Source organism: Saccoglossus kowalevskii, chromosome 14 (genome assembly GCF_978046115.1).
Source record: "Saccoglossus kowalevskii chromosome 14, keSacKowa6.1, whole genome shotgun sequence".
NCBI lineage: Eukaryota > Metazoa > Hemichordata > Enteropneusta > Harrimaniidae > Saccoglossus > Saccoglossus kowalevskii.
Window position 1 is genome coordinate 22,995,321 of NC_140654.1, and position 16,467 is coordinate 23,011,787.

Consider the following 16,467-nt stretch of genomic DNA (forward strand, 5'->3'; position numbering starts at 1 on the left):
ATGAAAAATTGGCAGTCAGGTAATCCTTTAGACAAACATTAGTACGGCATATGTACTATGGTATTCACATATGTATAAGCTTACAGATGATGTATAGCTTGTTATAGTAGCATGCTTAGTAACTTTTAGAGAATGTATGAATCACAGATCAAATATTAACTCGCTTTTTCCCCTGTTTCTAGTTATCGTGCTGCGCATGTGCGACATTTGTGTTGATAAACATTGATTTTCCCACAATCCAATGCACTCTTCTAATGGAAATCATGAAGTATGAAGGAGGGCAAGGGGGATACCTGGTACAGGTTACATGAAATAAATCAAAGAAAGCTTAGAAAGAACTCCCGTGTGCTGAGAGTATTGAAGACACATTAAAAATTAATTCAAAATTACTACATGAAATATTAATGGAAAAGCTGAAAACTAAATATGTAAATCAGGTAACTAATATGAACAGAACAGAACAAAAAAATCAAAGTAAGCTTAGAAAGAACTCCCGTGTGCTGAGAGTATTGAAGACACATTAAAAATTAATTCAAAATTACTACATGAGATATTAATGGAAAAGCTGAAAACTATTTATGTAAATCAGGTAACTAATATGAACAGAACAGAACAAAAAAATCAAAGTAAGCTTAGAAAGAACTCCCGTGTGCTGAGAGTATTGAAGACACATTAAAATTTAATTGAAAATTACTTGTACATGAGATATTGATGGAAAAACTGAAAACTAATTATGTAAATCAGGTAACTAATATGAACAGAACAGAACAAAAAAATCAAAGAAAGCTTAGAAAGAACTCCCGTGTGCTGAGAGTATTGAAGACACATTAAAATTTAATTGAAAATTACTTGTACATGAGATATTGATGGAAAAACTGAAAACTAATTATGTAAATCAGGTAACTAATATGAACAGAACAGAACAAAAAAATCAAAGAAAGCTTAGAAAGAACTCCCGTGTGCTGAGAGTATTGAAGACACATTAAAAATTAAATTCAAAATTACTTGTACTTGAGATATTGATGGAATAGCTGAAAACTAATTATGTAAATCAGGTATTGATATGAACAGATTTAAGTGTAAAACTAATAAGGCCTGTGTAATGTAATATCTATGTACCAAGTTTCATTGAAATGTTATTAGAACAAAAAAACTATGAATTATTATTAGAGAATTAATATGAACAAATTTCAACCCAAAATTCATCGGGCTGGTCTATTGTTCTAGAGCATTTATGTACCAAATTTTATTCAAATGTAATGATCAGTAATTGAGATATCGGTGTTAATTATTTCAATTAGGTGATTAATAAGCATAAATATTTACCAAAAACTAATTGGGTCTCTGCATAGTCCTAGGTTCATTGAAATGTGATGATGAATACTCTATAAAAGTTTCATTAAAATCCAATTAGTGGTTCTTTATATATCAGTGGAACATTCATGGAAAAAATTAACTAATTATGCGAATTAGGTAATTAATATATGCACAATTATTTACCCTAAAACTAATCAGGTCTCTGCATAATCCTAGAGGATCTATGTAGCAAGTCTCAATGAAATATGATGATCAGTACTTGAGTTATCAGGCGAAAAGCTGAAAATTAACTAATTATGCTAATAAGGTGATTAATATTTACCCTAAAAACTATCAGGTCTGTGCAGTGTCATATGACATCTATGTACCAAGTTTCATTGAAATGTGATTACTACTTGAAATATCAAAAGCTGAAAATTAATCAATTATGCAAATTAGGTAATAAATATGTACTGATATTACCCTAAAACTATCAGGTCTGTGCAGTGTCCTATGATATTTATGTACCAAGTTTTATTGAAATGTGATAATTAGTACTTGAGATATCAGTGGAAAAGCCAAAAATTGATTAATCATTATGCAAATTAGGTAATTAATATTGCACCGATTTTCACCCAAAACTAGAGCATCTATGTGCCAAGTTTCATCAAAATCCAATGAGTGGTTCTTTAGATATCAATGAAACAATCATGGAACAGCTAAAAATCAGCTAATTATCATGCAAATTAGGTAATTAATATGCATGGGTTTTTACAAAAACCTAATCAAATCTGTACATTGGTCCAGAGCATCTATGCACCAAGTTTCATCAAAAATCAATGTATAGTTCTTGAGATATCAGTGGAACAGACAGACACACTAACTGCAAAGACTCCCTTTTTGTGCATTGCACACAGAAGTCAAAAAGACATTTTTTAAGTTTTTACAGGAAATAAAATGAAAGTTCCATTATAGTAAAAAAAAGGTTGTTACATTTTACAGATAAAGCAAATTACTAATTACATTTTATATTTGATAATTTGTGTTTGAGAATCAAATTTGGAAATGGCGTATGACTTTGTACAAATTACAGATGAATAAAATAGCTGATTAAATTTTACACCTTGCCCCTGTCTACGATTTTACATTTTTTATTTATTTAAATTACATTATTACAAAAATAAAAACAATTGATTACAGCTTACAAAAATTCCCCAACGCTCTATAAAGTTTGACCGGGCTTGCACCAATTACCGCCGGTGACTCCTTCAATACCTTCCAAACACCTAAAAATTACCTAATTAAAGCTTGGTATCATCTCAGTTTGTACTCGTTGATCTGCGCAACAGTCACAGTCACCATCTTTGTTTATATGAGACCAATATGTCTTGCGCATGCATGGTGCGACTACTACCACCCTTTAATATAGTGGTGATTACTAATAATTCTCACGAGATTGAAGTGAGACGAGAGCTGGCAGTTTAAATGGATGATTTTACCAAAAATAGCACAACTCCCGTCAGCCTTTGGAGAACCTCTGAATATTTACTTCAGCAAAAGTTGATAAGATCGTTTTATCAGTTGAAAAGTGAATCTCCCTGTTTTTATAGAATTTCTCAAGACAAAATTGAAAATGTTCTGTATGATGAGATAATAACTATTTGCCATGGTTATTAGCGTTCCCACAATGTTCTAGCCATATCACAACCATAGTAGTCTTTTTGGTTGTTGCCATGGCAATTACAATTGTTATCATTCTGTTAAAAATCGCATGGAGGTCATCTCATGCACCCTACATACAAAGTATCAAAGCAATTGAGCTGGTAGTAAGAAAACCCAACATGACAAAAATACTGGTTAAAATAGAGAATTGGAAATATCGTCACAAAATAAAAAATACAGATAAAGGTTCACCCAAAGTACCTATGTACCAAGTATGAAAGTAATTGGCCTGGTAGTTTTCAAAAGGAAGTCAAAAATAGAATTGCTGACAGATGAGAACTGACAATCACCTATATGAACAGCTCTGCTCTGCTCTGCAATTTGGTGGCAGCTGAAACAAAATCCAAAGGCTCAATAGTAAAACAAAACAAAAATAAAAGCATAACTGAAAGAAGAAATCCCTGCCACAGTTGTTTGAAAAAAAGTATGCAATTGATACATTTCCTCCAGCTCCCTCCCCCAGATTTCGAATAGGTCACCCCTAGCAACAGTAATTCAGATTCAGCATTTAGGATAGCAACAGTTATAAATTGATCTGCAATTCAGACAGTTACTAAGCATGCTAATACTACAACGTACATACATCATCTAAAAGCATAGATATATGAGAATACGGTTGTGCTATGCCATACTAATGTTTGCTTAAAGGGGCACCTTCCAGTTAAGCCTAATCTCACAACAAATTTACTTTCTGGATTAAAATAACAATGGATAACAAAAGATAGATTAACATTGTAAACAACATAAACAATAGTGTCCCATGATTCTTTGGTGCAATCTATGGGATTGAGCGGTTCCCTTTAAGGGAATTTCTGATGGACAATTTGAGTCCTGCCCATGTGTATTATACTATTTACTAATCAGATATTTATTGAAACTAATCGTGTCCAGCAATTTAAAAGAACAAATCACTTCTTGAATTAATGTTCCAATCTGTTTGAATTTGTCTCTGATAAAACATTTCTCGTTAAGCTATCTACATAGATACACAATTTCATCCTTTTTCCAGTTACAGAGAAGTGCTCTTACTTCTGCATTAAACTATATTTTTCATTAGCTTGTGCTTGCATCTATTTTTCTTAAGATTGACACAACCTTTACTTTGGCATGTGCTTAGTTGGATCTTGACCTTCTATCAGAACTAAGACCATGTTTTTTTCAGCCCGTGCTGACTTGGCTTCTATTGGTTACACACAAATATTTTGGCACATACCGGTACTGACTCGGTCTCTTATGTGAATGCAATGGTTAAAGGGCGGTAGCTGTCGCGCCACGCATGCGCAAGATATATCAACGAGTACAAACTGAGACATTACCAAGCTTTAATTAGGTACTTTTATTAGGTGTTTAGAAGGTATCGAAGGAGTCACGAGTGGTATTTAGTGCTAGTCGCACCCAGGTCGAACCTCATACTTGTGATTTCCATTAGAAGAGCGCATTGGATTGTGGGAAAATCAATGTTTATCAACACAAATGTCGCAAATGCGCAGCGCGACGACCACCGCCTTTTAAGTAACATGGCATCTAATGATGATGATTTTTTACAGCAGTATGAAAGCTCAAGCATCAGCATGAACGAAGTGGTTTTGAAAAAAAAAAATTGTATGTATGTCTTTAATGTGTCAGCTCTGAACATCATATCCTCAAACAGTTGAATGCATTCAGGATTATCAAGCTTTGTTTTCAGTCAAGGATCACTTTTATTAAATAATTACACACTATAAAAAAGTTACATATTACTGGAAAAGTTAGGTATTTGAAAAAAATCGATCTCAGAAAAAATTATATTAAACTATAACGTCAGTTTTGGGGGAAAATGCAAGCAGTGAAAATACCGGTAATGGCGGTTACAGTAGCAGTGTTTCAGCGTTATCTTTTTTTGTCTATATTCCAAAATGCCTCTCGTAGCTTCTGAAATGTTCCTTTATTTAACTCATTCATGTCTTCCATGAAATCTGAAATATCAAACATAATCTCAGTTAGTGAATAAATCATGTCATGTTGGGAGGCATAAGGGTAGAACAGTTATCGGTCTGAACTGGCCAATCGGGGGGTTGTTTGTTTGAACTAGCCAATCAGTGGGTGGGTTGGTTGTTTGTTTGTTTGAACTGGCCAATCGGGGGGTTGTTTGTTTGAACTAGCCAATCAGTGGGTTGGTTGTTTGAACTGGCCAATCAGTGGGTTGTGTATTTGAACTGGCCAATCGGGGGGTTGTTTGTTTGAACTAGCCAATCAGTGGGTTGTTTGTTTGTTTGAAATGGCCAATCAGTGGGTTGTTTGTTTGTTTGAAATGGCCAATCAGTGGGTTGTTTGTTTGAACTGGCCAATCAGTGGGTTGTTTGTTTGAACTGCCCAATCAGTGGGTTGTTTTTTTGAACTAGCCAATCAGTGAGTTGTGTATTTGAACTGGCCAAACAGTGGGTTGTTTGTTTGAACTAGCCAATCAGTGAGTTGTTTGTTTGAACTGGCCAATCAGTGAGTTGTTTGTTTGAACTAGCCAATCAGTGGGTTGTTTGTTTGAACTAGCCAATCAGTGGGTTGTTTGTTTGAACTCTGACCAATCAGTGGGTTGTTTGTTTGAATTCTGGCCAAGAAAACATATAATATATATACAGTCAAACCTCGTTAGTGCGAATATCAAGGCCCCAGGTGAATATATTCGTTATAACCGGTGTTCGTAATAACCGATCACCACTAGAGGGCGCTTTACAGAAACAAACTAATTACCATAAGTCAGGGTAAACAAAACTATGGCGCCATTTTAAACACTAGACCATGGAACTATATAGTTCCATGACTAGACCAAGCATTAAAAACACACAAATAGTATTGAAATAAACGTTGTCATGTTTATTAAAATAATATTAAAATGGAAAATACAAATGTTGAATTCGGAATGCTTCATTCTCTGTCCTAAATCTTCGGCCTTTGCCTGGAGGATAGGACCGCTGATTGGGACATTCATAGAACGGGCACTGGTAAACCATTTCAGCAATGCCTGCTCAACGTCGTCGACTGCTGAAAACCGCATTCGCTTCCGGCACGGCTCAATTTTGTTGTGTTCGAACATCTTCAAAACATCAGTTTTTTTTCTTTAAAATCGTTGACAGTGTACTGGGTTTAACATCAAATTTTCGACAGACATCGCCGTGACGAATGCCCGACTCAATCGCTTTGATCATTTGGACTTTACAGTCCAACGACAAGGCACGCCGTTTGACACGAGTTGACATTTTGAAGTCAGGACGGAAACTGGCATCTCACTCGTAGTCGCCGTAATTTATCTAAAATTTACAGCGTCCATGCTTCACACTTTTTTATTGTGAATCTTAAAATTAAAAACTCGAGCAGCAAGGGCGTCGAAAGTGACTAGACACTGGAAGTCACGTACACAAAAGATTTTCACGCCCAGTGAATGGCTACATTGTTTTTATTTTGCGCTGCACAGCTCAAGCCCACTGCCAACAGCGGAAGCGTAACACCGTGTATTTGGCGGTTCGTTTTAGGATTTCGCAGCTGTTTGAGCGAATGAAATGTTCGCTATAGGTGTTACAGACCATTGTTTTTCAGAGAAAATCCTTTCGTACTAAGCGGGTTTTCGTAATAAACGAGTTCGTTCTAAGCGTTGTCAATTACCATAGGGATAATGGATTTTCAAACGGGACTTCGGTGTTCGTTCGTTGTAACCGGTATTTCGTTGTAACCGAGTTCGTATTAACGAGTTTTGACTGTATATATATATATATAAGAAAACAATACAGTCACCATGGTATGTTTTTAAAATGATCTCTGATGAGATAAACATCTAACATCATGTGAAACAAAACAATTTCAAACAATTGCATTAGAAAACAATAAACTATTTAATGTGTCAATTGAAGTTGGTGTGATTAGTATAGTGGTTGATAACACCAGTATAGTCATATTACAGTTCTTGCTGGTTGTTTGATGACTGATAAAAGATGTCTTTATTACTTATTATGACTGGCACTCGTATGACATATTACATATATCATATAACATATTACAAACATTTTTTATCCCATACCAGGGGTAATATCCAATATAGGTACCAAATATGAACAAAATCCATTCATAGATGAACAAGATCCAGTTATTGTATGGCAGAAAGGCTTGATTTTGATGAATGTTTAGCACTAAAATGGCCACCATTTGACTATATTGAATTGGATCATGAAACAAATACATGGCTTGTGTATGACATGATGTATGTGTAATGTTGGAATGAGATTTGTCAAAGCATGTCAGAGAGGCTGCCAGTCAACCATTTTGCATTCGATCTGGAAAATAAGTGACATGCATCAAGGACTCATTATAATCAATAGACCAACCAAGTTTGAATGAAACATATCCATGCATGACTGAACTTCAGTTCGAAAATCACAAAAATGTTTGATTTAGATGGAATTTTAGCACTAAAATGACCACAATTCAGCCATCTTGAATTGGATGATGACATCAATGCATGTATGATATGATGAGTGTGTGTTTTGACTGTAATCAGCCCAGGCAAGTATGAAAAACAGGTGTGGCTTTGTGCACATACAGATGCATGCAAAGACAGACATACATACAGACATACAGACAGACAGACAGACAGACAGACAGACAGACAGACAGACAGACAGACAGACAGACAGACAGACAGACGGGCGGATGGACGGACAGACAGACAGACAGACAGACACGGGCGGACAGACAGACAGACACGGACGGACAGACAGACAGACAGACAGACAGACAGACAGACAGACAGACAGATGAATCATTAGTTTTTGTTTTCAGACTACATCTGAAGAAAGTGTTGTTATATGAAATTGTTTTTAATAAATGTAACAAGAATTATTTGAATCATGTATTTGCTTGTCTTAATGTTTTACAGACAGACTTGGTAAATCGATAAACAGAAGCCAAATTGAAGCAGAAGATATTACAAATAGTATTCTACCAAAACTCAAGTAGTATTGAATGAATACTATATTTGTTTATGTGTGTTTTTATTGGAACTATTACTGTATGTCATATTTACTTAAAAGTAGGTAGAAACTCCAGTCTCTTCATAGTTGTATGCCTCTAACTACATCAGACTAAATAGCAATGCAAGTCAGGTTCAAGGCCAATTCAGACAGGATTTGTTAACCAGTGGACCTAAGTTGAAAGAAATGGCCACCAAGATCTCATTGAGAGCCAAGAAATCTACAGGACTTGTTTTTGCACATCAAATAGTGTTCCTCTCTTCCCTTGTATACTGTTTCAAATACCATGGTTACTGTTCCAATTACCATGGTTACTGTTCCAATTACCAAGGTTACATAGATCAGGAGGATTTGATGACAGGAAACACTATTTGAGAGGTGAAACGAGCCTCATGGCTTTCTTGCTCTGAACGAGATTTCGGCGGCCATTTGTGTCCTTCATCAGAAAGAGGTATGTAACAAGATTTCTGATTGGTTACTGATTCTGTAAGGTTGGTACACAATTTGCATAAGTAGGTCAGATGTAGTTAGAAGTGACGTCAGGTGAACAAAATTAAATATATTAAAGATATTTACCTGTTGACACAATAATCGTACATTGTTCTAATGTACATAGTGTGGCAGTGCTGTCATATAATCTGGGATACTGTAAAGAAAAATCATGTATATGTATATATTATACATGGTTACTGGGACACACAGACACTTGATATTTTTCGATATCACCATCAATTCTAGCAATGTATAAATGCTTTGATCGCTAAGTTTCGTGAATGAATCTCATGGAAAAGAACCCTTTCATAATTTTAATGCCCTCACCACTTCCTGTTAAAAGCGCATGCACATATGCACAGTAGCTTTACAGTAACAAAATTTCAACAGGTGAATTCTCTGGTAGACCAATCCTGTCCTTCTCTAAGTTTTAGCAATTTAATTCAAAATTTGCTCCCAAAGATTTAAATGAAAAAAAAACAGTTTACAATGTTGGGAGAAAGCATAACATCCATGATTCTGTATTTTTGAAAGGCAATGCTTCCAGAGTGAACTTGAGTCGATGGTATGATTGCATCATGCTACTAGCATAGCACATTGGTAGGTGAATGTATAAGTTTTGACATAGCTTCCATGCAAAAGTAGTAGGTAGACACTTGTGTGGTGCATGCGGTACTGCTTTGTCATTGTCTAATTCAGACAACAAATGTTACGCACACATTCATATCAAATATAGCATTTATATATCTTTTAATTCTGGGTTTCACTATCATTCATTTGTGATAGTTTTGAATTTTTAATTGACGAATTAAAGAGTGCCAATCAGGATGTTGACTTTTCTTTAACGTGGAACCCATAGTGATGTACACAGCGTGTGCAATCTGATTAAAATCTGATGTAGTGTACGGGCTTTAATTATTTTGGCTATAAACTTATTTTAATTTTATTTTTTATTACTTTTGTTATTAATGCCCTTTTATCTCATTATTTTACTTTGATTTTGTGATTTTTTTTAATTCCGCCCTACCTACATCTGAGCCGATGCCTATGTAACGAGATTTCAACGAGACCCACTATTGACGATTTTAGTCAACGAATCACAGACCTCCTTCTATAGCGCACATGATGACGTCACCGGGCGGAGTCGGGTGGCAAACACTCAAATAAAATGGCGGATTATACCGACGTTAGCGACCGAGAATAACACGGCTTTACGGTAAGTTTATCATTGTCAGATCCCACTTTAGGTCATTTTTTGTTAGCCAAGAAACGTTCCGAGCGCCTGTGGCCTGCCCTGGAGACGGGTGATGTTTTGTTGAAGATCGGGCCAACATCATCTACGGTATTGAAGCCGTAGCTGTAAATATTCATCAAATTGTATCAACATTTTGTACATTATACAATAACTCTTTATTAAAGTAATTGAGCTGATTTGGACTAGAATAAAATATTTTTTATTTGGAACACATCGCAATTGATCAGGAAATATTTGTTTGCTCCAATTTTCTGCGTCGATGCCGTGGGCTGGTGACCGTTATACAATTTAAAATCAGTTTGCATTGTTTACTATAGCTGTTTACAGTGTTTTAATCATTACGATTTACTTATTTTTTTGCTTCCATTCTAGATAATTATGCTCAGTGATGTAAAATTGAAGCGATGACTGAATGAACGAACCTTGGCTGGCGAAGATGTATCTGGAAGTGTACACATTTGTTGAAAGTGAAAAAAATATTCAATGTAATGACAAAAATTGTAAAATGCTGAGGAATTTCTTTTGCAAATAAAAATATACTAACAATTTTCTATTAATGGTTTATTCAAGTGGGCAAAATATAATGTACAGAAAGATTGCCCGTAGAGTATCGCTACACTGAAAAGTAAGCAACCGACAGCCTGTATAAAAGGGGGGCTGTGATTGGCTGTTACTTACGCGAGATTTGAACGGGACTTACATAGGCGTCGGATCAGATGTAGGTAGGGCAGAATTAAAAAAAAATCACAAAATCAAAATCAAAGTAAAATAATAAAATAAAAGGGCATTAATAACAAAAGTAATAACAAATAAAATTAAAATAAGTTTATAGCCAAAATAATTAAAGCCCGTACACTACATCAGATTTTAATCAGATTGACAGCGTGTGTAAAATACTGTGGAAGACTTTATTTTCGATTGGAATTAATTTTCGCTATTTTTGCTGAACGAATGTTTCAGTGAAAATAAAATCCAGCGAATATACCTTTTTTCCTGTATTTTACATTAGACTTGTCCAAAAATCAGTGAAAATAAATTTCATACAAAACACCAAAAAAAGTCTATTCAGCAAAAATTAAATCCAGCTAAAATACAATTTTACAGTACATGTATATCAATTCGAATATTTTCTGTGACAAACATTATTTTTTATTAGTTTTCAGATTATGGCCGAGCAGATATTACATGTACAACCAAGTGATAAACAATATGATGATATCATTTGTTCACCTTACCTTGTTTTTATAATAATCTGTGTTTATTTTTTGTAAATTTTCTAACATTCTGTCACATTCTTTCTCATCTGTTATCTGAAATAAACATAAAAAATAATAAATTACAGTAAACTGTTACCGGTATTATTGTTGCATTTGCAAAATTATCACACATAAGGATGGGGGCGGGTCGTACGTTGTTTGTGTTTGGGAGGGGGGTTATTTATGCATTTGTATCACTTATCGATCACATCCTAGTTGTGCATTTAATGCTTTTCCATCATCATGCTTGCATCATTTAACCACCAGAGTAGCAATCTAAACTTACTCCAAGAAAACAAAAACATCGCCATCTAACTTCGACAACCACCATTACACAGTAGGATTATTCTTTAATGAAATAATTTAATAAAAATATTAAATTACTATGGCTGGCAAGTCTATTGGGTTACCCGGTGTGCACCACGAAAACTTGCATATAATTTCACATCGCAATACATGGGTTAGGCAATATTCATACTGTGTGTTATGTCATAAATAAACACAATTTTAAAACATTGACACAAATTCATATTCTTGGTCTAAGAACTATCTGCAGTATTTTATTCACGCTGTTAAAGCGAGAATTGAGTCCCAAGCAATGATAACAACACAGAACTCAAGCTAAGAACGCTAACGCTAAGAACGCAAATGCTCATGGGTAGACGCTTGTTTGTAAACAATGACACGCTACGGCCATCTGACGCATGCGCAAGTGACGACTACCCCCTCCCCCCCGCTTTAATATTAATATAAATCATACACAGAGCTCCAGAAAGGTTGGCGATAGAGGGCGCAGTATAAAAGCTGTATATTCTAATGTTAATTTTTGCAAGACGGTGTTTTTTTTTAGCTGTAACTATAAGAGTACAGTCAATATTTGTACTAATGAAGGTAAAATAATTCATTGACAATTGTTACTAGACAGTGGCAGAGCTCAAGATTTCAATACGAGCGAGACATGCAAATGTACGGACGACACTGACAACGTGGTGTCACGAACTCTGTTACCTTTGTGTGCTCGCCATGCTTGAACGCTATCGCCACTCTATCACGTATATGTTTCCCCAGATCACGGCCTCGTTTCGTCTCGTCCAGTGGCCACTCTTGACAAAGACGCAGAAACTTTCGGTATCTGCTCGCCGCCATGATGCTAAAGAACGAGCTACGTTGAGGGCGCTATACAATTCCACTTGGTTCAGTCCGCTGATAGTCGAACACTTACAGAAAGTACAAGCACGGTTACAGGGCTCATACCACTAATTGAATTTCCATAGACGACAATGTTAACATATGACGAGATTGCTATATGAAAATGACGAAGAAAGTTGAAAATATGGCTCAAAAATGGGAAATCAACATGCCAGTAATCAACCATATGAAAAAAACTAATATGTTGGCCAGCTCAAACTCTTGCAAATCTCAGGTAAACAAGACACACCTACTGTATTTGAATTGCACCAAGAGAAATCACTGGAAAAACACCAAGATTAGAACATCCATTAACACACAGAATAAACCCACAGGTACACAGCCGCTAAGTAGTAAACAAAAGACCACATGTTGGTCTCACCTCTGACCCAGGTGATTACGCCCTCAAACAGGGAGCACCTGAGAAAAATAATATTTAAAAAATTTCATTGGTTCTTGCTGGGCATTTAAATTGAGGGGCTACGAGCAGCCATTGGTTAGTTAGTGGCATGAGACCTACACAGTCAGCTGGCGCACACGTGATAATAAAATAAATACGATATTTATTACATGGGGGCCGCCATCTTGAATGACGCATAAAACTAAATAAGAGACAAGTTGTGAAACGCGTTTTTCAGATTCCTACAAATCAGGACAAAAATACCAATCTTTCACAAAAATACGACCCATTGGGGTTATATTAAACACTTTCCTGGGGTATTTAAAACTAAAAATTTGCATTCCAGCTCAGCAGCCAATCAGCGACGGCCTAACGCTTAGATGACAATTTCGGTTTCAAATACCCCGGCTTAGTGTTCTAGGTTCTTCGCGTAATTAGGTGTTCGTATGCAAGGGATTTTTCCCCACAAAAACGACGAATTAGGCCGAATTTTGTTATCGGTTGGCTTAATATAACCCCAACGGACCGTATTTTTGTGAAAGATTGGTATTTTTGTCCTGATTTGTAGGAATCTGAAAAACGCGTTTCACAACTTGTCTCTTATTTAGTTTTATCACAGGGAGTTGGACAAACTTATGTATTTTAATAAATTATTAAATAATAAATTGTTATATGACTTTTCTTTTACCCCCCTTTCTGGTATCGATTTCAAGTAATCACTGATGCTTGTTTATACCACTCTTTCCTTTATCACAACTTTGTTACGCGCTAATGTTATATGCAAATTTTAACGCGCGATGTAGACACGCCCTATTATAGTAAATATCCCAAGGGTTGAAACGCGCCAGGACTGTGACATAAAATCACGCATTCGAGCCTTTCAAAGTTCGTTTTCTTTACATATATGGCATCTGTAATGACATGGATGGCATTAGAAAGTGACACAACTGCATTTGCACTTGAATATTTGTCAAATTAAAACTCATTGCGATCGAGCGACATTTTACAGAAGAGTCACTGATTCATTGAAGTTACGTCGCGTCGGAGATTACACTCGCCGGATTTAAAAAATTCGCGCGCAGCATTTCTTGTTTATTTATGCATCTCATGAATAAATTAAATGCCCACCGGCTTTACGGTTGTGCTCATGCCACAGTCCTGGCGCGTTTCAACCCTTGGGGTATTTTACTATATAGGGCGTATCTACATCGAGCGTTAAAATTTGCATATAACATTAGCGCGTAGCGAAGATTGTGATAACGGAAAGAGTGGTATAAACAAGGATCAGTGATTACTTTAAATCGATACCAGGAAGAGGGGGGTAAAAGAAAAGTTATATAACAATTTATTATTTAATAATTTATTAAAATACATAAGTTTGTCCAACTCCCTGTGGTTTTATGCGTCATTCAAGATGGCGGCCCCCATGTAGTAAATATCGTATTTATTTTATTATCACGTGTGCGCCAGCTGACTGTACACGGTTACTACTAGTAGCTGTGGTACAATCTCAAATATGCTGTGTTATTGAGGGCTCCATAATATCAGTCAATAGTGATAAGATTGAGAACACCTCAAACTGATGAGATGATTGATATTGTACGAACGTTTTGCGGCATCTCAGAATTTGCCTGTTACCCGGGCCCAACTAAACCACAGTCCGGACTCTGACTGTGACTAGACAAAATATTTTTTTATTGTGATAATTTTCACCAAAAACAAAACAAACACGAAAGAACTATTAGAAAAATAAGTAAATAGCTAGGTTCAAAGGTTAAGACAATAGATTCTTTTTTAATCAGATTTGCAGAGATGGATCACCAAATTTGTAGTAATTTTACACTTGCTGAAAATGTCAATATTTGGATGGATGACGTTATAGGCTTTGCAATTTATTCAAAATTTCCGTAATTGGTAATCACTGAAAACGCTCGGTGTTACGGCCCAGGGTATGATATTAGTATCGGTCCGGTATTCGGACACCAACAACTGCCTAAATGTCACAATTGCAGACGTTTTGAGGAAATTGGTTAGATAGTTAATCAGACCATTTTTCCATAAGTAGTGAGAGTGGGTGCAAGTGGTGCAAATACAAACATGTAAATCTGTTGATATTCAGCAAATACGAATCTTATTATTGTAACATTAATTGACACACTCGCAAGCACGAAATTGCAATTTTACGTTGCACCCCAAAACGGTATGCGCACGCATACAAAACGCCGTATCATCGACTATCGGGAAAATGGTCCCAGTGTGAGAGTCATACCACAATTATCAAGGCAAGGAACGTTTAGCGACGAAGAGGGCGTCTTAATAGTCGAAGGCGTGTTAAAACACTATCCACCAACAAGAAACTACGTGGTCACCGCGTCATGGGGGAGCGATGGGATTTGATATGATAATTCCCCGTTTGTAGTTTGTAGAATCACACGCGGACCAAGATTTGAGAAAGAATTATACAATTGCCAGTCTAAGAGTACTGCACAACCAGTTAAAAAGATCGACATTCAGCTTTTAGTTGAAAAAAATGTCGTTTTCGCCTACAAATGACTTGCATTTTGCAGAAATGGCCGAAAATCATGTACTTCAATACCATATAAGAGGGGGGCAAGGGGGAGATAACTGGTACAGGTCACAGGAAATTAAAACGGCATTTTACGTTTTTACAGGAAATAAAATGAAAGTTCCATTTACAGTAAAAATAGGTTTTTACACTTTACAGATAAAGCAAATTCCTAGTTAAATTTTACATTTTTATAATATATTTGATAATTTGTGTTTAAGAATCAAAATTAGAAATGGCGTACGAATTACGACATTTAATTTGGAAAATGCTTTATACGCTTAAAAAAATAATATCTTTGTACAAATTACGGACGAATAAAATAGCTGATTACATTTTACACCTTGCCCACGTCTACGAATTTACGTTTTTTATTTATTTGAATTACATTATTACGAAAATAAAAACAATTGATTACAGCTCACGAAAAGACCCTCCATATACTTCAGTACTCCCTCAGCCAGCTTGCGCACACGTGATAATAAAATGAATGCGATTAATTTACCGATATTTACTGTATGGAGATAGCCTTCTCGAATACTGCTTGAAAATAAATAAAAAGTCTCTCTCTTTAGTGAAGAGTGGTACATGAACACAACCATCTTAAAAATTAAAGCGGGAGAGTCGTCACCTGCGCACGCACGAGAATTGAGTCCCAAGCGATGATAACAAAACACGCTAAGAACGCAAAGGCTCCCGGGTAGACGCTTGTTTGTAAACAATGACAAGCTATGGCCAACTGACGCATGCGTAGGTGACGACTCCCCCGGCTTTAAACAACAAAGCAATTTATTAACAAGGTTGCATTATAACATAAACCCTGAAAATTGTTAGGGTCTATGATTATAACCACTATCCCACTCATTTCCCTATCCAGTGTTTTCTACACATTGATTCATAATATGTTGTGTCAAAGATTCGGAACATTGGTGTAGTGACTTTTGAAACGGTTTGTTCAGCTTCATAGATGTGAAGTAATAACTCGACCATCATTGAACTGCGAATACGGTGGCGGAAATGACGTGTATGCTGTCACGAATATACAATGAAATTTAATGTATTCTTAGCAATAATGGATTTTAGCATAGACTAACAGAGGGTCTATGATTTTACTCGTAATTAAGGTTAAGCAAGTACATTTTATTATATTAATACATTTGCTCGGAGACTAGAAATTGCTTATTATAGTAAGTCCAGTGAAATACAGCGTATCTAAAACAAATGTGAACAATGTAAAATACATGCCACAAAATTGTTACACAGATTATGAAATATTGCTCGTAAACAAACTCAAA

The 16,467-nt window shown here is 35.8% G+C and overlaps 1 protein-coding gene and 1 long non-coding RNA gene across 3 annotated transcripts; one reads left to right on the top strand and one right to left on the bottom strand.

Annotated features, from left to right (window-relative positions):
• Positions 1-4,694: 4,694 nt before the first annotated feature.
• LOC102804398 (ubiquinol-cytochrome c reductase complex assembly factor 2-like) lies at positions 4,695-12,559 on the bottom strand. 2 transcript variants are annotated; one of them, XM_078007065.2, is made up of 5 exons: positions 12,461-12,559; positions 12,027-12,320; positions 10,998-11,072; positions 8,592-8,661; positions 4,695-4,973 (listed from the first exon to the last, which is right to left on the bottom strand). In XM_078007065.2, the coding sequence occupies exons 2-5, from the start codon at positions 12,162-12,164 to the stop codon at positions 4,888-4,890; spliced, it is 369 nt and encodes a 122-aa protein (XP_077863191.1). In that variant the 5' UTR covers positions 12,165-12,320; positions 12,461-12,559; the 3' UTR covers positions 4,695-4,887. The 2 variants fall into 2 exon arrangements, with proteins under 2 accessions (XP_077863191.1, XP_006813354.1); XM_006813291.3 differs by having other exon boundaries at positions 12,457-12,559.
• Positions 9,591-10,561, top strand: LOC146734599 (uncharacterized). The gene is made up of 2 exons (XR_014931542.1): positions 9,591-9,723; positions 10,135-10,561. It is a non-coding gene; the product is annotated as an uncharacterized LOC146734599 (long non-coding RNA).
• Positions 12,560-16,467: the final 3,908 nt, after the last annotated feature.